Source organism: Rhineura floridana, chromosome 2 (genome assembly GCF_030035675.1).
Source record: "Rhineura floridana isolate rRhiFlo1 chromosome 2, rRhiFlo1.hap2, whole genome shotgun sequence".
Classification (NCBI taxonomy): domain Eukaryota; kingdom Metazoa; phylum Chordata; class Lepidosauria; order Squamata; family Rhineuridae; genus Rhineura; species Rhineura floridana.
Window position 1 is genome coordinate 186453594 of NC_084481.1, and position 23685 is coordinate 186477278.

General features: G+C 43.2%; 1 protein-coding gene across 1 annotated transcript; it reads right to left on the bottom strand.

Moving 5' to 3' along the window:
- Nucleotides 1–3687: 3687 nt before the first annotated feature.
- Nucleotides 3688–8734, bottom strand: NFKBIA (NFKB inhibitor alpha). Its single transcript, XM_061611660.1, has 6 exons — nt 8258–8734; nt 6889–6997; nt 5876–6086; nt 5524–5612; nt 5131–5391; nt 3688–4283 (listed from the first exon to the last, which is right to left on the bottom strand). Exons 1-6 carry the CDS (start codon nt 8545–8547, stop codon nt 4236–4238), a joined length of 1008 nt encoding a protein of 335 aa, XP_061467644.1. The 5' UTR covers nt 8548–8734; the 3' UTR covers nt 3688–4235.
- Between the last annotated feature and the right edge of the window lie 14951 nt (nt 8735–23685).

The window sequence follows — 23685 nt, forward strand, 5'->3', positions numbered from 1 at the left end:
GTTGTCATTGGGAATAAAATGTTGGGGGGGGAGGAAAGAAAAGAGTTGATGACAGTTAAAAAACAGGGGCTGGAGCTGCCAGGTGATAAGGGGACCAGGGGATCTGGGTGCTTACAACGCCTGCGTCCATGAAGCTGTGTTTTCATCCAGTTTTACCTGGCAACAAGCAGGGCCCTGCAGAAGTAGAGTGGCTGAGCAGCAAGAAGCGGACTAACGATTTGGTTTCTGTGATCTTAATGTTTATGAGGGGTTTGTTCAATAGTAAAGTAATTGCATTTTTAAAGAAAAGATCTGAAGTGGTTGCCTGGGTTCAGTGCGCACCGCCCAGATCCCCAGAGCCTTGGTTACAATTGCTCATGCAGTGCTTCTAAAACAGTAGCCAAATTCCTGGTATTTCTAAACATTGCTTTCTAGGATTTGGACATTTGCTTTAAACAATTGCTTTTAAACAATTATTAAGACTGGCAAAAGATAACTAGTCTCTGGGGCTAAATTTGTGTTTCTGGGAATTTTGGTGTTATACTATTTTCAAAAAGCAAGTTTCTAACCTTTAGAAACTGTAAATATACATTTGCTGTAGATATACATTTGGGATCATGCTAACATTTGTTGTCAAAAGAGATCCGTTGCTAATGAGATATATGATCCAACGGAATGGGCTGTGAGGAGAGTGGGTAAAGTTAATAATTATAAGATTCTGGATTTTGGCAAATCGATATATTTTTGCATTTGAGAATCATTGTGCTCTTTGAATATTTCTTAAATAAAATAGTAAAGGGTCTGCTGTTCAGTTGATGTTCTCTTCATTTACATGACTGTCCTTCCCCCTCTATTTGTAGTCATGTTCTCTGATCCATGTTGCCCCTCCTTATCCCTCCTTCCTTTTTTGCTGCACCATTTTGCCAGTAAACAAACACCAATCCCTAGGTTTATTTTTTTAAAAAATCAAATACCCAATTAAAAAAAATATTATTCCATTTCAGACACCTGTAAAATGAGTTCATTTACACAACTGTTACACAATGAGATAATTTAAAATTGCAGAATTTTGGTTACTTCTTTTAAAGTAGAATTCAGCACTTTAATTGCAGACTAAATTGTGAATAGCCAAATATACATTTTCTTCTGCCATCAGGAAGTTTCAAGGCATGACCTTTGATCATACTAACAAAAAAGAAAGAGAGGAATGGGAATAACCCTGACTCAGAGTGACACGTATCTTTAATCATTTCCACGCAGCCAAGTTCCAATGCAAAGCAGCACAGACCTAGGGCTTCTGATTCAGTTCTCCTTATGTAAAGCAATCATGACTAAGATTCAAGGGCATTGCTGTTAAAAGCCCATCAAGAACCTGGTTGTACAGGTATTTGATACACCACTGTTTTACAAGCTGCAAGGAGAGGATGGGCCTGGATTAAGAATCAAGCAGACAAGATTGGCTGGCATCATCTCTTACTCAAGAGGTGGCTAACCTACAGTTCTTCAGATGTTGAGACTCCAGCTCCCAACAGCCAATAGCTCCAGCCACAATGGTCAATTTTCAGGACTCATGTGAGTTGTAGCTCTAGTTCAGCAACATCTGTGGGCTATAATTCCCCCCTCCCTGTTTTATAAACTGTGTAGATGCAATGAGGCTTACCTAGAATATGAGACTGACAGGTTAACTTGCAGTCTATGGGTTCTCCATGTGATGGTTCTATTATTGAAAACCACAGGATATGTTATTAAATCCACTGATGTCAACAGGGAAATTCCACAATGCTGCAGTAAAAACTGAAGACATATTTAAAAAATCAACGTGCCAGCATTCAATGCATTAAGAGAATTTGGTGAAAGGCTTAAGAGAGTTTGCACATCAGTGACTTGTAGGCTGTATAAAGTCAAACATATGGTAGAGAAAATGACCTAGTAAAAAGCTGGGTCAGGTTAACAACCATAGGCAACACACTTATAATGAGGGTCACACCTGCACTGGACCAACTATCCAGCACTGTGTCAATCAGCAACCTGAACAGATCACTAGGAGTCCAATGCAAAAGCAGGACTTTTATAACACTCCCTGAAAAGATTATTTAGCCCTGAAGTCAACAAAGTGGCTAAAATCATAATTAAATGATGGTGTTCATGTGTACTGGGATAGGGAACCCTTTGCAGACTGAGGACTGTATTCCCATGTGGGCAGCCTTCCAGAGACCACATGCCACTGATGGACAGGGTCAGAGGCAACCACGGGCAGAGCAACACCTGTAAATTTGACCTTTGTACAGTAGGCTAATTTCTACATGCACATCTTTCCATCTTCCATCCAGGCAAGCAAGAGGCATTATCAGAGTCCAAGGAGACATTCAACAAGGCAAAAACACTCAAGAATGGTGCAACTGAAGAAGAGTCCCAAGAGCCACTTATAAATGCCTGGGGGCCGTATTTGGCCCTGAGGTTACCTATCCCTGATGTATTCATCCTAAACGTTAAGGCATATTATTAAATTAAAGCAGTTATTCAAAAATCGAGACAAGAAACCATGAGACAAGACCTCAAGACTTTTTCAGTGGAGAAACCCCAAGCCTATCAAGGTTATTTCCATATTCTTATCTTGGACAAGTTGCCCTCGTCCATGTGTGCTTGGCCGCTTATACTTTATAGGTATATGGACACTGTAGTGACAAATGTAAATGCCAACCAATTGCTCACAGAACATGGCTGGAAAGTATTTGAATCACGTTTGTTCACATTGAAATGATCATGGCAGAGACTATTGACTAGACCCTATAAATTTCACAATTCGTTAAAATCTGATGTGGAATTTTTGTGGTTATGCTCCAACTATTGTGTAAGGAGAGCATCAATGTGTGGCTGTGAATTGTGCTAGTGCCTGCCCCCTCATCCATCACACGCATATATATGAGTATGCTGAACGTGTGGAACAGGCCTCGAGATTTGCATATATAGCTGATGCTTCCATATGAAGGCTGCAAATCTAAGCATACTAGCCTGAAAGCATCACTGAAATCAATGGGGCTTACTTCCAATAGGCATGGACTGTATAGTCCTACAGACTGAATAGGCTTAGACTGTAAATGCCCAACAAAATAGTTCATGGCATGTAAGGGAAACGGCTGAGATGTCTTTGAAGGGATTGTATGCAGGGAAAAATCCAAGTTACACAAGCATGGTGTGTGTGCGTGCTTTCTTTTTAATTAGATACAACTATCATGGATTAGTTTTTATTTTTAGCATAGCCTACCAAAAATTAAACATTTAAGCAAGTCCCACAGATTTTAATGGGAGAGTTAAAACACATGCATTAATCCCTCTCCCAGAAATCAATGGGACTTCAAAGTGCTTCAGTTTAGCAGGAACTTGATCATGGTGCCTAACATATTGCAAAGGGTAATGGGTAAGAAGGATAAGTGATTTTCAAAGGAACACTGATGACTAATATGATCTGAAATGACTATTGAACCGACCTGGTTCCAAGATGAAAATAAGGGACGGCATGTAAACACATGGTTATCACCCACCTTCAACCCTTGCTCTGGATTACTAATGCAGGATACCAGTGGCTTTCTTTAATGTCAATGTGTGCAGGAATGGATTTAGAATTGCCTGAGATGCTTGATTTCACCTGAGTATCAGAAAGGAGACAGTGGGTGATGATTTCTTCTGCATGGTTAACAGTTTCACCAATTCAACGCATTTCTCATTTTTTTAATAAATATACACAAGTACCAAAAAAGGGTATTCACAAAATATACAATATATACAATACAATACACATATTGCAAAGCACAGGGCCTGCAATATACAGCCTGAACATTATTGCTACCCTTCCTGTGGATGGGCAACTGGATATTTTTTGGGTTGCAATAGCTCTGTCTGATGTGCAGCACAAAGAGCACCTGAGCTCAGTCTCTGGAATGGATTGTTATCAGTCAGACAGAAATATATGGAATGTCTTCCAAAAGGACACAACAGATGGTCAATCTGGCCAGCCTTTTTGTAGAACATGCAGTGACTACATAGGTGTGGACCCTCCAGTTCTCATTCTGCTCATTTATTTGCACAATCAACTCTCTGGTGCAAATGAGCTCAGACTTCTTCTGGTGTCTTGACAACCAAAATTCATTCATGCTTGAACCGTGTATTAAACTGCGGGCAGACTCTGTGCTGTGCAGTGCAGTAGTTCAGTAATTGTTCACATTTTGTTTGCCTGTTCTTCCTGCAACCTTCAAACTTTAGCAAGGCACATGCTGCCCGCCAATGACACAGTCGTCATACAGGAGCTAGACAAGGGAAAGAAAAATATATCAGGCTTAATGGAAGGGTTTAAGATAGAGCACAAAGTAATTCTCTAACAGAACTGAGCTGTCTCCCATTAGTCCAAGCATATATTCCATTAATTTTAGCTGCATTCACATGAGAAAATAGCACCTGATCATTAACACTAGCCTGCATACACAGCATACATGTAAAAGCACTTGACGTCCCCCAAAGAATCCTGGGAACTGTAGTTTGTTAAGGGTGCTGGGATTTGTAAATTGGGGAGTTCCCAGGAATCTTTGGGGACAGCAATGTGCTTTCAATGTACATTGTGATATTTCTAAAAAGAGTAAAGTGCAGGAGTTTACCCTACTTTGAAGGCATGCCCTCCGTCTTGGGACCTGCTATGGATAATTCAAGGGATGGGACTAACAAGTCAGTGGTAGGAAAAGGTACTCTGTCCATTCTGATTTTATATGTGCTAACTCTTTGTCCTGGTGTTGAAAACCAGCTCCAAGGCTAAGCCTGAACCAGGTCCTAGGTCCCTAATCACAAAATGCCAAGTGTTCCCTCAAGCCAGCCTTTCTTTTTTTGTCCCCCATGTGAAGTCTGTGCAATGATTTGCTTGATTCAAATGGATCAAGCCAGTAAGTTCTCTACAGGCTGAGTGTTCACAGACCTTACCTCTAAGACTGGTACTAAATTCTGCTAACTGGCATGCAGCTTCAAGGCATCGAAGGCAAACAAAACCTGCCTAAGGGCCTTTTTTGTGTGTGTTGCAATTGCTTCCTAACAATCTAGCAGGAAAAGCATGTCCAAATTATGGCAGAACTTTTTCTCATTACACAGAATGCAGAATCAACTACTTACTTCATCCTCTGTGAACTCTGATTCTGATTCCCAGCTCTCTTCATCTTCGCTGTCTGGTAGCATCTGCAGGTCCAATGTGGTAAATTGCCTCAGCTGTTCCTGTATGAAGGAGTTGTTTCTTCCCCAGGTAAGCTGGTATGGAGAATAGCCCTGGTAGGTTACTTTGTTTACATCCGCTCCATGTTTCAGCAGGAGAGACACCAGTTCTTGATTCTGCAGATCAACAGCTAAATGCAAGGCAGTCCTACCATTGCACGGCTCCTATTCAGCAAAAACCAAATAGCACATTTGGTTAGCATTGGCACATGCTAAGATGTTCATCCTCAAATCACTGAGTGTTCATCCTCAAATCACTGAGACCAGGTTTCCTTTTTCAAAATTACAAATATCTACCTGAGCATTGACATCAGCTCCCAAGAACAGAAGACGTTCTACTATGGCCAGATATCCTTGAATAGATGCCAGATGGAGACACGTGTGTCCTGCGAAACAAGTACATGTAAATCATTCTGATTTACTGGCCACAATGTTCAAATCAGACACGCTGTAGTCGTTTTGTGGGGCTACTCTGAATAAAGTAGCTTGATTACTTGATTTCAGCATGTGATTAGATAGAAGGAAAAATGCACACCCCCTCCCTTACTTGGCTGGCACTTGTCACAGGAAGATGCCAAGGGTTGGAGTACACAGTGAACTGGCAGCCCAACCACAGTATACTATCATAAAAGAGGGTGTCTGTGCTTACCATTGTAGTTGGACGACTGCAGGAGAGAGTGGACTTGGTGTTTCTGGCAGTACTGCGTGAGGACACCAACACCTCTGAGAGAACCTTGTTCACAAGCGATATGTAGTGGTGTGTTTCCTCGGAAATCTCTGATCTCTGCGTCACATCTGGCTTTCAGAAGAGTCTCGGCAATTTCTGGCTGCTCCGTTATCACTGCCAAGTGAAGTGGAGTCTACAAATTGAAAGTGGGACAGTATTATAGCTTGCTTGATAAGCAAAGAAATCCCCTGGCCTAAAAACTACACCACACAGACCTCCCAGTCACCAAAAGGCCTTGAACCTGAGCTCACTTCTTGAGTAAAGTATGCATGCTCAGTATCAGCCATTTTTCATCAACTCTTTAAAACTTTTCTTCCACGTCTTGCTTTTTTGTCATGGGATATACTGGCTCTAGAATAGTAGTAAGCCATGGGCAAGGGCTGCTCAGTGAGGCCCCTTAACAGGCAAGCCGGGATTTCTCTCACACAGCCTTGTCTTCTCAGGCACCTTGTGCCATGCGAAAATAACAGCACCACTGTGATGCTGGCCCAATCTCACTGTCCTTGGGAGCCAACCACGAAGAGTTACTTCCACATATGGCAGATTTAAGGCTCCTCTAGACTTACCCCAAATAAGGGGTGTGGCCCTCCAGATATTGTTGGACTCCAACTCCCATCAGCCCCAGCTAGCATGGCCAATGATCAGGGACGATGCGAGTTGTAATCCAGCAACATCTAGAGGGCCACAGCATCCCCCCATTCTGGCCCTAAACAGATTTTCTTTGAGTTCAACCCCATCACAGGGGACAATCTTGTGGGTCATTTACAATCCCTTGTAATTTATTCCTGAATTTCTTCCTCCCCCCCTTTATTGCTTGAAAAGTTTATTTTGGATAAGATTCCAAGTCTCCTAGGGCACCATGTTTGGTACCTGCTGGCTCAGGCAACGGGGGGGGGGGGGAGAGGAAAAGAGAGAAAACCTTGTCAATTAAGTACCTGGTTGAGGTTATTCTGAGAATTCAGGAAGGCCGCATCGCGTCCTGCCTGGCGAATGATTTCCAAACTCAAGGCTTTTTCTTCATGTATAATTGCAAGATGGAGAAATCTGCAAAACAAAAACGGTGGGGAAAAAACCCGACGATGAGCATTTTTGAAAAGGAAAAAACAAAAGCCACCTCGCCATCATCTCTTCTACTCTTGCTCCTCACCCCGCGGGCAACGTGCCCGCTGAGGAGTCATGGAGGAAGAACATCAGCCTCAGCAGCAGGAGAGGCGATTTCGAAAGCCTGGGGTTTTCAAGGCCGCGTGCTGTTGCTACCTGGTGTTTTCCGCGGAGTTGCTGTGAGCTGAGTGTTCCTGGCAAGGCGCCAGGGACTTTCCAGCGCGCTTCACCCTCCGCCCCGCCCGGCTCAGCGGCTCAGTCGAGCCCCGCCCACCCGCAGCTAGTACACCCAGTCCCGGCCCCTCCGAGGCTGACAGCCGGCCAAGGGCAGGGAAAAACCCATCCTCGCAAAAATCCCCGGGCTTTTATGTAACCAGCAAAACGGGAGTGATATCAAAGGCGCTTCCTTTCTCCCACACCCCGTGGCTGTCGTCCGCTCTATTATTCAAGATCTATAGCCAAAGCCCCTCGCCGGCCCCCTCCCCCAAGAGCCTGTGAAAGACCCAAACACGGCTGTACACAACCCGTGCTGGGGTTCAGCACGTGCTCTACATGCGTGCAACCGACAACGTTCGTTCTTTCCTTTTTTAAAATGCGTTTGGCTCACTGTACCGAGTCTCCCTCCTCCTCTGTGCAAGTCGTAACACAGTAACTCAGAAGGGCCCATTTTCCTGCAGGGACTTTCGCTGCTACAGTTGCATTAATTCCCAGGGGATCACGGTGTTCAAGCAAAGTACTGTACAATTCAACTGTATCCTATATGCATTCTCAGGTTGCCTTGCTAACCTCAGCCTCTTTTAAGATTTAAAAGGTCTTTAAATTTAGAAATTAAAATGTTTCTTGATCGTGGTCTTCCTTGTACTGCTCAACGCTCCCCCCGCCACCACATTTCCTTCTCGATAGTTCCAGTGACATCTAAGGAATCTTAAGATGTGAACATTTTTTTGCATAGCAGAATCTTAACCATGTTTGCTTAGAAATAAGGCCCACTGCTTTTTTTCCCAACGGGATTTATTTTTCAGCAAGCGTATTCAAGATTACCACTTTGCTCTGAAAATATCAAACGGGCATCCCTGAGATTTACTTCCAAGGAACCTCAAGGCAAATCGTCCACAGGACTAGGAACTTGGGCGAGCGAGGGGAGTTCCAATTCCGACCCCTTCCCTCACCCCCGCCCTGACCGACCGACCGACCGAGACTTACGTGTCTCCGTCTTCAGTCACTTGCTGTTTCCAAGCCTGGGTGCCCTGGCAGGGGCCGCTCTGGAGGCCCACGGAGGCTTCCGCGGGCTGGATGCGAATATCTTCCAACTCCCTGACAAGGTTTTTGTACTCCTCTTCCTTCATGGAGTCCAAGCCGCTGTCGTGGCGATCGTCCTGGACCAGGCTGACCTGCCTGTCCTTCAGTACATCGCGGGGCTGGTTGTCCATCGTAAAATCCACTGGCTTACGATCTACTGAATCCATCGTAAAATCCATGGGGCTGAAAAACATGGCCTTGGAGAGGGTGCTTGGGGCAAAAACCTAGCTACAGGCCCTCCGGTTCGACTGCGCGGCGAAGCGTTGTGAGAAGCTGGCAGGCGGTGGCAGCGCTCGTCTATAGCGCCTCGGCCGAGGGGATTTCTGTGCGGGGCGGAGCTTGGGCGGCCGGGAATTTCCCAGCTAAGTCAAACAACGAACTAGTCCAGTCCTGTCTGGCAGCGGCTGTAGGAGCGAAGGCTAGGGCTGGGAGGAATTCCCTCCCGTAGTAACTCACTGGAAATTTTTTGCTTTTTCCACAGAAGGGAAAGTACGTTTTACAGCTCTGACTAAGGAGCCTCCCCCCCTACTTGCCTTCCACTTCTTGAAGCCTTTCCTTGATGGTCCCTTCGTGCATGTTTGAGGCGTAAGCAAAAAAATCACAATCCCTCTTTTTGGGATTTCCCACCAGTTCCTGCCTTGTATTTTTTTTAATCCTAAAATGCCCTGGTATTTTGGTAAACATTCCCGGCTCTCTTTCAAAGGCGAGAAGTGGGGAAGACGGTCGTTAGTGCAGAGCAGGCCGGCCAGCCCCGGCCCGAGGTATCCAAGCGCTTAATGGGGCGTCGGTGCAATATTTGTAGGGGTGTTTGAAGCAGTGTGAAAGTCGAGGGATACCCCCCCCAAATCGCAATAGACAACATCTTTCAGCAGAGAGAACTGGGGGTGCAGCCCTCTTCTGTAAGGCAACGTTTCTGCAATGGATTCTGATGCACACTGAAAACTGCCTCTCCCCACCTCCCTGTTAAAAGGAAAGCAACCGTGCATGAAAAAATTTGCCACAAGATGTATATTCCGCCTTTCTTTAAACCAGGTGTGAGGGCCTTTGGCCCGCGGCATGTTGCTGAACGACAACTCCCATCACCCTCAGCAAGCTTTGCCAGTGGCTAGGGATGATTTGAGTTATAGTTCAGCATCATCGGACCAGCCAAACGGTCTCCACACCTACTTTAAACGTTCAAGGCGGCTAACAATCATTATAAACAATGCAACAACTTCTTGGGCTCCCCTCAGCCTTTTATTAATTATATTAATTATACAACACCATTAAAGTGCAACAAGAAGCTGGGTCCCTACCCAGAGGAACTTACATTAGGACCTTAACAAATGCACTGGAAATCCCACCCTTGGGAATAATGGAATGGCATTTACCAGTGGTTTTTCAAAGCCTGTTCTGGGGAAACTGGTTTGGGTTTGTTGGTTTGTTTTTTTAAAAGCTAATTAAGATTTTCTGAAGATCAAGCAAGGCATGAAAAGCTTCCCAGAAAGACAATATGCCTGCTACGTGTGTGTTGCAGGATTTTTTCCTGTAACACACAAATGGGGAAAATATTGTGGGTATTCTAGGTTGCACAACCCATTGTCTTTGAAAAACTAAGCAAGCCTGAAAAGTTAGGTCTGACTCTGCAGCCTGGTGGAAAGTTATGGGTAGGAACAGGCTGGATCAAGAACCTGGCAGAATCTGGAGTTTATTGCCTTTCTGGATCCCACTACTGAGAAAATACAATTTCAGTGGACAGACAAGTAAAATACAGAGGAAGGTTTTGCCATTTTCAGGGCCCTGGTCATCAGTCTCACTTGCATGCTCCAGCGTTAACCACTCATCAGCAGAGTGGGAAGTTGTCATCTGGATAGGCTGGTATTGCCTCAGAAGGCTGGACCCCCCCCCGCACTGCTGCCAATTCCTTTATGTTCTTTTTCTCCTCTGCTGTGCTAAAAATGAATCTTCACCTAAGCCACGTCCTTTGCACTGGCAGTGAAACCAGGCTGCTAGAGGCTTTCAGACAAGTCTGAAGGAACTGCCTGAAAAGGAAGGAGAGTCTGCTGTCAACTATCTGCAGTGCCATCTAGTGCAGAATAATAATAATAAAAACTTTGTAGAATACATCATAGGACATTTCATGGAGAGGATCTGAATTTTCCTTAAATCAGTCCATCATGCAAATATAAAACTTGCACAACCCAATTTTCAATAAGTAACTGGTTAAAGAACAGGAAGCAGAGCATATGGATAAATGGACAGTTCTGTCCTTTTGGTTTGCCAAGGATCTGTATTGGGACTGGGGCTTTTAAACTTGTTTATACATTCATATTATCTGTGTGAGCAGAAGAGATAGGAAGAAATTTGATCCAGTTCATTTTAAAAGGCAAACCTCCCAAATCTACACTTTCCAAAACAATATATTGCCCAGAACACAGCCATCATTAGAAATTCGCACTTCTCTGAATTTTGCAATGTTGTTCTGCAGTAATGTGTACAAAGATGCACATATTAGGGTAAAGTGTGCATAAAATGTATATATTAATGAAAATAACATACAGAAATGCATTATATTAAAGGAAACTGCTTTGCAAAAATGTGTATATTAGGTAAAATTGTATAGAAAAATATATTAGGAGAAATTAGCGCTAAAATGCTAACATTTTCATGAGGACGTTTTTTAAAAAAAAATCAAATTGCTGCAGAAATGTGGACAACTGATTGGAAAAATAAGAAACGGAGAGAATCAAAATTGACACATCCATCCATCCCTAGTGAGCAGTAAGGTAACCAGGTTTGTAGATGACATCCAGTTATTTAGGTTGGTAAAAAAATTAGGAGTTGTGAGGAGCTCCAAAAGAATTTTTCTACACTGGGTGAACTGGGAGTTAAAATGGCAAATGAGGTTCAAGGTAAGAAAGTTAAAGTGATGCACACTGAGGGGGGAAAAACACTTAACTTCATTTATACACTGATGGTGCTTGACAGCTGTGAAAAAGGAGAATTCCATGGTTGGGATCCTTAGGAGAGCGATCAAAAATAAAACTGTCAGCATCATAGTGCCTTTATACAAATCTATATCACAACCACATTTGTAATACTGTGTTCAGTCCTGGTCAGTTCACCTTAAAAACAATATTATAGAGCAGGAAAAAGTGGAAAAAAGAGTAAAAAAAATGATTAAGGTGCTAGCTCAACTCCCCTATGGAGAAAGATGACAGTGTCTAGGGCTATTTAGATTTGAAAATATACAAGTAATGGGGGATAAGAGGTAATAAAATTATGCATGGTGTGAGGAAAGTGAATAGAGAGATTTTTTCTCTCCCTGCTTCATAATGTGAGAGACAGGGAGAAAAAGTTGCAGCCGCTAAGTTGTGGAATTCCCTCCCTACAGAGGTGCGCTGGGCATCTTTGCTGTACAGCTGAAGACACACCTCTTTACCCTGGCCCTTGACATTTGAGATGGATGCGTTTAGGAGTCCCCCTATTCCTGTGAATGTAATGTGTTTTAATTGTTTTTAATACTGTATTTTAAATTTCTGTAACCCACACTGGTACCAGTGAAGGTAATAATATAATATAATAAATAATAATAATAATAATACCACTTAAGTTTGAGTGATGGAAGATTCAGGACAGACAAAATGAAGTACTTATTTGCACAGTGCATAATTAAACCATGGAATTGTTATATGAACCATGCTATCACAAGATGTCAGTAGTGGACAGTGTCAGTATGGGGGGGGGGCACTGTTCACCTGACTCTCGGTTTGAAGAAATAATGTATACACTTCTTTAAAACTGCTAGGATATTATTAGCTTAGGCATCCTGTGCTCTGTGGTTACAGATGCCTTAGATTTTACATTTCTCTACAAAATGGAGAATGTTCAGTTGTCCTCTGTTATATGATTATATAATAAGGAAACAAGTCAGTAGGTGGCAGGAGAGAACACGCTGTTCCCCACCTGGAGCCATTCTCAAGTTGTTCCAGTTTATGCACTGGTGGTTGTAGTTTAGCCAGAGGCCTCCTGTAGTACATTATTCATGTAATAGTTCATCTAGCCCTGAACAGCATCCACAGGTTAAGTGGTTCTAGCGGCAGAACCTGGGGAAACAGGAGGAAATGCAACCCACAGGCAAAATGTCATGCCTGAGCATGGTTTGCATGTTTGATCTACTGACTAGAGTTGTGCCTGTACAATGTGCAAGATCTGAGCTATAGCATTTGATAGAAATCCAGAGGTCAGTTTTTACAGATATGGCAAAGTTTGCTTTGTATTAATCCTGACTAAGGGTGGTTTAATCCCTGTGAAAGCCAATTAATTTTATGGGTGTTACTTCTCTACCTTACACCAGTAAGGTGTAAGGAAAAAGCTGGCATAATCTGGAGCTGTCACATAGAGGTAAAAAACATCAATATAAATGTCTGCATATTATTTAAATACTGGGTATAATTCAGCCAAAGTTTCAATAATTTCAATGAAAAATTATTATCTACATTTTCCCCATTGAAATCAATAGGACACTTTACATTGGCTGGAGAATACTGTGTATCAACCAGCACTGATGAGAGACTAAACACACACACACAACCAACCAGGAGGGACAAAAATAAGTGAGCCTGCTTTAGTTGTAGGTTTCTAGTTAATTAATTGTAATTAATTAATTATTAGCTTTGGGGTCTTTTTACAATACTATATATATACAGTACTTATCTACCAATGCCAGGGGTTTAATAACATATCTTTTGCAACCAATACAATTCTGTGAGCAAAAAGCCCAAATTTCTATGATGGAATAAATTATGTTAGCCAGCCTGCCTGCCTGCCTATCTCCCCCCCCCCCCCGAGGCTTTTTTACTGTTTGGAAATGTTGTTGCCAGAGCAGTTCTATTTTGTCTCCCAACATTCATTTTGTCTGTCTGTAGATGTCAAGCTGGCCAGGGCTAGCAGCTAATGGTGATGGTGCCTGTCTGCCAGAACCAGCCGCCATCGTCCATGGAAGCAGAGAAGTGAGTGTCCTAGTACCTGAATGCCCCTCTGGGCCATGGATTGGATCTTGGATATGTTAACCCATTTTTCACTATACCTCGCAATCAGGGCAACAACGTTCCACTCATTCCTTGACAATACTCAGAGCTATGAGCAAAATGCTGACTTTTCCACCAAGAACTAGTTCACCCGTAGGGGATGGTGTGGTGGGGCTGCGCTGCTCATCTGACCTCCCTCTGGCTGAGTTGCTGCTGCATACTGGGAGAAGGGTGAGGAAGCGATGAAGTTGGCACAGTGCAAATGTGCTGCCAGAAGTGCCAGATTGGGAATGCTTGATTTCTTCACTGGGGATTTAATCTACCACCAAGGATTCCTCCTCCTCTGTGTATCACACAGCAGACTCAGGTTAGAGAGTGTCAGTGCCCCTTCCTCCTTTCCTTCCTTCTCCTTCAGCCTATTATCTCTTCAGCCTATTATTTTCTTTTGGTGGGGGAGACTTTCAACTTTTAATTTTTACAAGGGTTAATAAACTGGTGCTTCTTTTGTTTTATTTTGTGTAAAAAAACAATTTTCTGGATTAGCTTCTCAAATCTCGTCTCTGTTTCTTTTTCCTGGGAATTTTATGGTGAGCGTCCAATGTCTTAAGTTACTCATGCTAGCTCCTAGAAATTTGGCTGTAGTTATTCCTGAGCCAGCACCACTAGATGGATAGGTATAGATCCAAGGGCTGCTGAGGGAAGCTGTTCCCCTGGCACCAGACTACTTTTCCCCATTCATCCATTGTTCCTGAGGGGTTTATTCCCTCTACATGGAAATAGGTTCAGGTGTGTGTTAGCAAAATCATGCCTACACGAACCCTGTGCAGCAATTAGCATCTAGTTGCTGTGAAGTGTGTGTGTGTGTGTGTGTGTGTCTGAGAGAGAGAGAGAGAGAGAGAGAGAGAGAGAGACTCTGTGTGTGTGTGCGTATAGGGGTGGTTTTTGTCCGGGGCGTGGCTGAAGGGGGAAGGGTTAAACCTTCTATCCCCATATGCTGTGATCCTGATGAAAATCATACCCCTTCTGAGGCTGAGATTAAAATGTAAAAATCCCCTAACATGGCTGCACTTCATGCAATTAAAATACAGTAATGCCTAGTTTGGCCTCTCTAAATGGCTTTCTTGGCTCTTTCTCACATGACTTCAGTTCCTAATTTGTACAACAAGAATATTAGTCATCTACCTCAGCAATGTGTCATGAGGATGATTAGTCAGGAATTATAGCAATTGGTACAATTAAACAGCTACATACATTTCTAAATAATCACACATGATGTCAGGCACCCCAAGACATTTTGGCAAATAAATTAGAAAATCCTAACCCCACCTGCCAGCAAACAGTAATGCATACGTACATACACAACTAGGTGTTATTTAATAGCATCCAAATTTTAACACTAGAGGCCACCATTCACTTTGTCTCATGGTGGGGCCAGTCTTCCCTTGAGGTGGCTTTTCTGACACAAGATTTTTTCTAAATCTACCACACTGGAGGTGACTTAATCTTACTAGAGATTAAATATTTCTTCCTCCATTCTAAATTTTTGCTGTTAAGCTGCCATACCTTAGCGAGCATCTTTCCCCATACTTGTTGACATCTTATATGAGGTCCAACTATGCATTCCACTAAGCCAGGAAGTGAAATCTATGAAGGTTCAGGGCAGGACCTTCTTGGTTGTGTCTTCTCAGCACTAAAGGTCTCTAAGGAAGCCGACAAATATAGATTTTTAGGGAGAGGGCAAAGATAGTTTTGACTCACAAGTTTGTTTTAGGAGATAAGGGATGGATATTTAGATCTCAGTCTGTGGTTCTATTTCTACCTATTCAGTTTATTGCCTTACTGAATGAGCAGCCAGTGCTGCAGCCCCAGCCCTCGCACTTGTGCCGGCCAAGGTGGAAGGGAGGAGGGCAGGAAACAATGCCTCTTAGGTGCACCAACTACCAGGCTGGTGCAGCAAAGAGGTCCAGATGGGCCAGTTGCAATCACATGACAGCTCAGCTCCCTCCCCATCCCTGAAGGGCTCCCATGGGGGTGGTTCTGGTGGCTACTGCCAAGGAGGATGCTGCTGTAGCTTCTGCTGGTTCACTCTTTGGACAGGTTCACTGGACTGCTCCTTGTCAGCGGGGCTTCCTGGAGCTGAGCAGATCTGAGTGCAGGGAGACCTCCATTACATAAACCCAACTCCAGCATGGCAGATGGGGAGGGCTGGATTGCTCTGCCCAGCTCTAATCCTAGCCATGTCTACTCAGAAGTAAGTCCCATTAAATTCAGTGGGGCTTCCTCCCAGGTAAATAGGGTTAGGATTGGAGCCTTAGTGATCTTAGATGTAGTTAGATACGCATGTACATATATATTACATGTGCGTAATGATAACAGCTCAGTTTTGAGGGCCTGGCAAACATGCAAGGTAATTTTTATATATGTGTATTTATTTATTTATTTATTTGAGTTCTATCCCACCCTATCCCAGTAGGAGCCCAGGGCAGCAAACAAAAGCACTAAAAACACTTTAAAACATCATGAAAACAGACTTTAAAATATTTTAAAACAAAACATCTTTAAAAACATTTAAAAAACAAAATTTGTTTCCTGTGTTGGAATTCTGTTTGTCACACACAGGGAATACACAGGAAACAGTCTAGTCCACCTTTCCTCTTTAGGAATCTCAAGTTTAAAAGTTAATAGGCTTTAATATCTGGTGGCATTGTGGCTACCCACATTCAATGTGTGTCATCTTTCTTGAGTTGTCCAACTCTGTTTGGCCCAGGGTTTAGAGGCATGCAGAGCTGATCTAGTAATTGCGGACTTAATTTTTACATTTGATTAAAACAAAAAGAAAGTTCAGACTACTTGGGAGATCTTCCTTCTTTGGGTCCTACTTAGTGGCTCCTGGAGGATTCATGGCTTGGCCAGAGCTGATCCAGGAGCAGCTTAAAAACCATGAAGTCAGTGCCATTTGGGGCACTTTAATATGCCTTGAACAAAGGGCCTTGGGACCTGTAAGATATAAGCTCTACTAGCTAATTGCTCTCTGGGTCCAACAGAGATGAAGAGAATCCACTGAAGTAATCTTTTGCCATCTTTTATGCCATGTTATCTAGCTTCCTCTGTGTAATAAAATATTCTATGTAAAAAAACCAGTTTGATTCACTGGAAACTAGATTGCGCTCATGTTTTCTGCAAGATGATGGTTGCCTAGATTGCAGCGTTAAACACTTTCTACCCTGATTAGCTCAGGAGAAGCTAACATTTGTTCATCTCCCCATGACTCAGGCTGCTTGTTTCAGGTGTTGATTGCTCCTGCAAGGAACTAGTGGCAGCAGGTGTTGAGAATGGACTGCCTTCAAGTCGATCCCGACTTATGGCTACCCTATGAATAGGATGTTCATGGTAAGCGGTATTCAGAGAGGATTTACCATTGCCTCCTTCTGCGGCTAGTCCTCCCTAGATGGCTAGGGCCTGCTCAGCTTGCCACAGCTGCACAAGCCAGCCCCTTCCTTGTCCGCAACTGCCATCTGGGGGGCAACTGGGCTCCTTGGGACTATGCAACTTGCCCACAGTTGCACAGGTGGCAGGGCATGTAACCCCTGAGCCACTCAGTGTGGGGGTGATCTTTAGCTGGCCCTTGACACCCAGGAGACACGAGTGTGAGTTCAAATATCTGTCTCTGGACTCCCAGTCAGGCTCTCCTCCCCACTGTGCTATAACTAAGGTTTAAATAGTGAGGGATAGGATCAGTGTATCTACACTGATGCTTATTACATATGCAGGGGGGAAGGGAACATCTAAATAGACTCCAGATTTCTGCTCTCACCTAACAGATAGGAAGCCCCTATCACCAGATTAGTTCAGGCGGTGTGTTTGTACTGTGCCAACTTCCCTGCTGCCTAACCCCTCTCCCTCCTGGTGACCCGCCTACAAAGATGGTAGTGTGGTGGTTCTGCCCCACCAGATGAGCTACTTCTGTAATCCATACATCCATTAATTAAAAAAAATATTTTTGTTTGTTTTGCATCTAGCAAAACCAGCTGGTAATCAGTCACTACTTGGGCAAATGACACACATTGATGTAAATGTGTCTGTCGTTCTCAGACATAATCAGAGTCATAAACAATGTGAAATTCTAAACTCTGTTTAACTCCTAGTGGTTCATTTGTCATGTTAGCTTTTCTGGAAGTATTTAACATCAAATTGATAAAGTGCAGGCACTGGTTTCCAGTTCCTTTTTATCCACAGGTACAAATATCAAGGTTTCACCTGCAAATTCTCAACTTAAAGTAGGAAACAGAACTTTTGCCTGAGCTGTTGACTGTTAAACACAACCCACAATCATTTAACTCCCCTACCCCCAGAGTAGCCTGAGATCTCATTTTTTAGTACCGCTGCTGATCTAGAGTAGTCATATCTCTGTATTGACTCAAGCTACCTTAACAGCAGCTGAGAGAGAATTTAAAATCAACCTGGATCCTGGAGCACTGAAAAGAGGCTGCATGGGAAGATGAAATGTTCTCGTGCTGCCTCTATGAACAAAAGAATTAGAGGGTGAATTTCTTGATTTTTCACTCTAATAGAAAGAGCGATCTAGAGGTGCTACTGTGGTGCTACTAGTTTACCAGAGAGGTCCCCCAGCTGTTACCTCCTGAGATCCACCTAATTATCCCTGTGGAGATCTGTTAACTCTGTCTTTCCAGTTAATCTTGAGAACTGTGTGCAGGTCAACAAATGGAGGAACATCTCCTTCCATTGTGCCCATGGTATATTGTAGAGGGGCCTCTGAGGGCTCCAAAGAAAGTACACTACCTTTTGTGCTTAGAGTAGCAATATGAAATTTCAGGTAGCGAGGTATAGGGATATTTTGAGGCAAGGCACATTTTAGAACCACTAAGCACTGGATGGGCGAGTAGAAATGCCCTTTTAAAAAAATGGTTACAGCATATTTCTTACCAGACGGGAATGCAGGTATAGGAAAAAAGATATTGGCAACTCAAAGAACAAATGTTTCCCAGAAGCGATGCTCTTTTTGTTGTAAAGCATTCCTGATCAGTACAATGTCCATATTGGAGCATGACCCCAACATGAATTTGAAAGAGCTACCAAAATTACTTTCAATATACTGGCCACATGCATGAAGAGCCATTTGTCTAACGCATGGAGAGTTTGATATTGCTGGGTCAGATTATTGTTAACTTCTCTTCTTAATTTCTGAAGCAGAATGCACCAACTATTTATAGTGGATGTGCTTCCTTATGTTAGTAGTCGTGGCCATTTTTATTCTTTTATCTCTTAAAATTAGAAAGAGATCGGGACCTGCTCATCCTGTTAGACGTCTTGCTAAATTGTTGTTTTAGGACTAGCTTTAGTATCTAGATTATTTTTATTAGTGTTGTAACTACTATTTGGTATTTTGGATTTTATAGTTTTATTTTTATTTTGTATTAATGCCTTTAATCTAATTGGATGTATGATGTTACAATATTTTTGTGTACATTTTGATTTGTTATGTTGTGACCAGTAGTTACAACATTAAACTAAACTTGACTTGACTTAATATTAACAGCTGCTTACTGTTTAGACACTCCTTAGCAGTGCCACCTTGTGGTGTTATGTGGCTATAGATGCAACCCTGGCCATACACATTCAGCACCCAGAATAAAGTATGCACAACACATTATGCTTTATGTAATTTCATCATATCTATTACTTTGCCCTGTGGCTATGGGGTTGGAGGATGGACAGTCTGGGCTTAGCCACAGGCCAGAAGATAGCAGGTAGAAGCTTTTGACCTCGGCAAAGGGAAAGATCTTGGCTTCAGTCACTAGTCAGATAGAATGGCCATGTTTGTGTAGGAGGAGGTTTCCTTGAGGGCTTTAAAGGTCTAACACCATCATTTTGAACTGGAGCCAGAAAATAGTCAGTGCAGTTTCTTCGGTAGGTATTTTATATGGTCCCTTTGGCTAACACTGGTCAACAGGCTACTCGCTGCATCCTGAACAGCTACACTATCTCAATACTAGTGAAAGAATACAGAAAGTAGCATACAGCCACTGACTTAAAATACACACAAAACCAGCCCAAGTTAAAAATGTGCAACAGTGACAATCATTACAAAAACAAAAATCAAAACAATGAGAAACTAAGATTTTTTTTTCTTTTTTTGGTAAAATGTTTTGTCAGCATCTGCAACAAATGGTGAAAGAACATACAGGGTCTTTCTAAGCACCAAAAACTAAGAGATGAGGTCAAGAAGGCTAGTGTTAGGGTTGGGCATTGCTGTGCATTTGCCAAGGCCCACTGCCCAGTAGACAGCCCACTACCAACCCCCAGAGCCTGTGGAGCTTGCCACTTCTTCTTGTTATTGTTGTTACCTCTTTACCTGCTCTCTCTCTGAATGAATGAGCAATGACAGAAGAGAGAAGACAGAGCAGTATCCTCTATTTGACTTGTCACTGAAGTCTAGGAGAAAAGGGCAAACGAATGGGAAGCAGCCACAGTGATGTGGAGGAAGTGGGGCTATTCAGGAATAAGAGTCCCCTGAGAGCATCTTGCCTAAGGCCTCTTCTGCCTTGGAACGGACAAGCAGTGGTTCTCTTAGAAAAAGAGTAGAAATCCAGCCTGCAAAACAGCTGTTGGGTGGGCTGGAGGGACTGTGATTTACATGGGAGTATGCCACATCGATTTGAAGGAGGCAGCAAAATTCTCATCAGTGGGGTTGGGGAAAACAGCTTGCGCACCCATGTGAGTTGAACCAAAGGTTCCCCGGGCTGCTTGTGGCCTGTGGGGTTTCCACTGTGGCCTAAAGTCATATTTTGAGATTACAGCTGAAATGAGATTCAAACCAGCAGTTTCCCAGTTCACTTGCTTATCCACCACATAACATTAGTATTTGTTTTAAGCCTAGATGGTTTGAGTTCCTTCTATGATTCCATACAATGCAAGTCTTTTCGATGGTTCTATGAAAGCCAATAAATTTAATGCTGGTTAGACCAGAATCACATGGCTGGTGATTAGGGTTGCCAGGTCAGAAGCATCCCAAAACCTGAGATTTTAGGGGCGGGCCCAAGTGATGTCATGGGGCGGGCCCGAGTGATGTCATGGGATGGGCCCAAGTGATGTCATTAAGCATGATACATTAAGCATCAATCACAGTTGCTTGGAGTGTACAATTTTAAAAAAATCTGACTGGAAATTAAGCTAGACATTTTAGCTAAAAGATGGAGCCTGGGTAGGGAACATTTAATCTAACCTCGGCAAGAAGGGTTTAAGTGCCTTCAGGCCAGGCCAGTCACCAGAAGGCCATTGTAGGAAGAAAGGAGGCTAGTGTTGTGGAGATGTTAGATGGGACCATTCGGGAGTAAAGATGGATGCCCTTGAAGGCTGCAATACTAAGAGACTAAGCCCCCATAGAACTCAACAGGACTTACTTCTGAGCAGATATAGTTTGGATTGTGCTGTTGGTAAAGCTTGACTAGGGATCCTCTGCAAAGACATCCATATCCAAGCAGGGTTGGCAACCCCCTGCCTGGAATGCCCTGCCCTTATCTTTTAATGTGGCTGCTCCAAACTTCTTTACAGATTTGACCCTTCACTTCAGAAAGAGATCTGAGAAATGAGTAAGAGTAAGAAGATTCTCTACCCTTTCTGTCTGCATAGATGCCCTCCTCCATGCCCTGCACCCAGCAGAAGCTCTGGGCCAGGCGGGATGCAGTGGCATCTCATAGAAGACACCCTCCCCTTTCATGGGGTGTATGATTTGTCCTGGCCCAGAGCAGATTTTGGGGTGGGCACCCCCAATTACTTATTTTTCCTATATGTCTTTTTCTGCTTTGATTTTGTATAGATGCCCTCTTCTGTGCCCTGCGCCCAGCAGAAGCTCTGAGCCAGGTGGGATGCAGTGGCATCTCGTAGAGGACACCCTCTCCTTTCCTGGGGTATATGATTTGTGCTGTCCCAGAGCAGATTTCGGGGTGGGTACCCCCAGTTACTTATTTTTTTCTATGTGTTTTTGTCCATTTTGATTTTGCATTGATGCACCCTTGCGTGCCCGGTGCCCAGCAGAAGCTCTGGGTTGGATGGGATGCACTGGCATCTTGTAGAGGACACCCTCCCCTTTCCTGGGGTATATGATTTGTCCTGGCCCAGAGCAGAGTTTTGGGTGGGCACCCCCAGTTACTTATTTTTCCTGTATGTCTTTTTCTGCTTTGATTTTGCATAGATGCCCTCCTCCATGCCCTGTGCCCAGCAGAAGCTCTGGGCCAGGCGGGACACAGTGGCATCTTGTAGAGGACACCCTCCCCTTTCCTGGGGTATATGATTTGTCCTGTCCCATAGCAGATCTTTTGGGAGGCACCCCCAGTTACTTATTTTTTCCTGTATGTTTTGGTCTGCTTTGATTTTGTATAGATGCCCTCCTCCATGCCCTGCACCCAGCACAAGCTCTGGGCCAGGAGGGACACAGTGGCATCTTGTAGAGGACACCCTCTCCTTTCCTGGGGTATATGATTTGTCCTGTCCCAGAGCAGATTTTGGGGTGGGCACCCCCAGTTACTTATTTTTTATGATTTTATGACATCATTATGTATTTATGATAATATCAGAAGCCTGAGATGATTTTGATTGCATAAATGTATTGTTATTCTTGACGGGGAGAGTCCTCCGATCACAGTGATATATCATACAGGGTACCCCAACATATATTTTGGGGTTCAGAGACATGTTAAGTTTGGTTTGAAGTTGCTGTAGTTGTCATCTCTTCTTCTTTTTTTAGTGTTTTGAACTTTCAAGCAAATAAGGAACTGGGAACTAGGAACCAACTTCAGCATCGTATCAGTTAAATAGATTAAACAGTCGTGGGGGGCGGCTGCTGATGTTTTGGTGTATATCTTGGGAACCAGACCACCTAGAAACTTATTTTTTTAAAAATTGAAGCTGAGAGTCCGAAGATTAAGGGGTGCTAGCCGGAGAGCCGGAGGGCCCCCCAAGAACTGGAGACTCCGGCTGAAAACCGCAGATCTGGTAATTCTACTGGTGATAGATCTGGCACAGAAACGTTCACTTGCTTCCTGCTAATTACTCACTCAGATAAAAACTGTCAAAGTAAGGAGTGTCACAGATATAACTATTCAAATGTCCATTAAATGTTTTAGATTACTATTTCCTCATTATCAGTTGTGAGTGTGCTGATTAAACCATAATGACCTTTAAGTTTATTAGACTGCATATAAAAGAATTAATCTCCAGGACTGAAACAGCTGTTCATGGAATTATGGCTTCTGGATTATTGTAAAAAAGAACAATCTGTAGTGTGCAGCCTGCCTTCGTATGTATAAGGTCTTCCCAGGTGATCAAAAAGTAGGCTTTTATTTTTTGTGGATGATATTCTCTCCCTAAGAATAGGTCAGTTTTTTTAAAAAAGAAAGAAACAGGGAAAATGTGTACTTGTGCTCTTAAGAGGTTGGCAACACATTCTTGGAAGACAGTCACAAGGATGCTTCAAGGAAAAATAAGGGGGGGATCTATAAAAGAACAACTTGAGAAAAGAGGTGTATTCTTGTAGTTCCATCATGGTGCAGCAGGTGTCACCAATACATGTGCTTAAAGGGTCCACCGTGGCTCTAGCTTGCAATAAGCCTCACATTACTGAAAGGAAGTCTCTTTTTCAGGTCTATCAGTGTCACAATTCATTTTCTTTGCTATCAAAATCTTTTTAAAAAAAATAAAAGTAAAAATAAAAATAAATGTAAGCTATTTGCTGCAATCTAATTGTGACCGAGTCGAATTCTCGTACCTAATCAAATGAAACAAAATGTTATTCGCTAGATTGCAATTAGCATTCACCAACAAATTTAATTGTAGAGATTTATCCCCACACATGGTTAATGGGAAAGCATTTAGATAATTACAAGTGTCTAGTGCCTTTCCACTGCTAATTGCTTTTACGGAATGATTCATTTCAAGGGCTGCAAGTGAAACTTTTATTAGGGACATGATGGAAAGACAGCCTTACAGTGAACATGTGGAAGATGTGTATTTCATTCCTGGCACCTCTCAAAGTCATCCTGGATTACTTTGGGTACCACTGACTCCCTGGTCCTTCACAAATACATAGGTAAAGGTAAAGGTGTCCCCGCACTTATAATGTGAGTCGTTTCTGACTCTTAGGGTGACGTCTTGCGACGTTTACTAGGCAGACTGTATATATGGGGTGGGATTGCCAGTTCCTTCCCCGGCCTTTCTTTACCCCCCAGCATATGCCAGGTACTCATTTTACCGACCACGGATGGATGGAAGGCTGAGTGGACCTCGACCCCTTTTACATCGACTCCA

Coding starts and splice junctions, on each gene's coding strand:
- NFKBIA (XM_061611660.1), bottom strand. CDS start 8,547: ATGTTTTTCAGCCCCATGGATTTTACGATGGATTCAGTAGATCGTAAG. Junction 6,998..8,257: donor GTGACTGAAGACGGAGACAC/GTAAGTCTCGGT, acceptor TTTGTTTTGCAG/ATTTCTCCATCTTGCAATTA. Junction 6,087..6,888: donor CTCAGAATAACCTCAACCAG/GTACTTAATTGA, acceptor TTCAATTTGTAG/ACTCCACTTCACTTGGCAGT.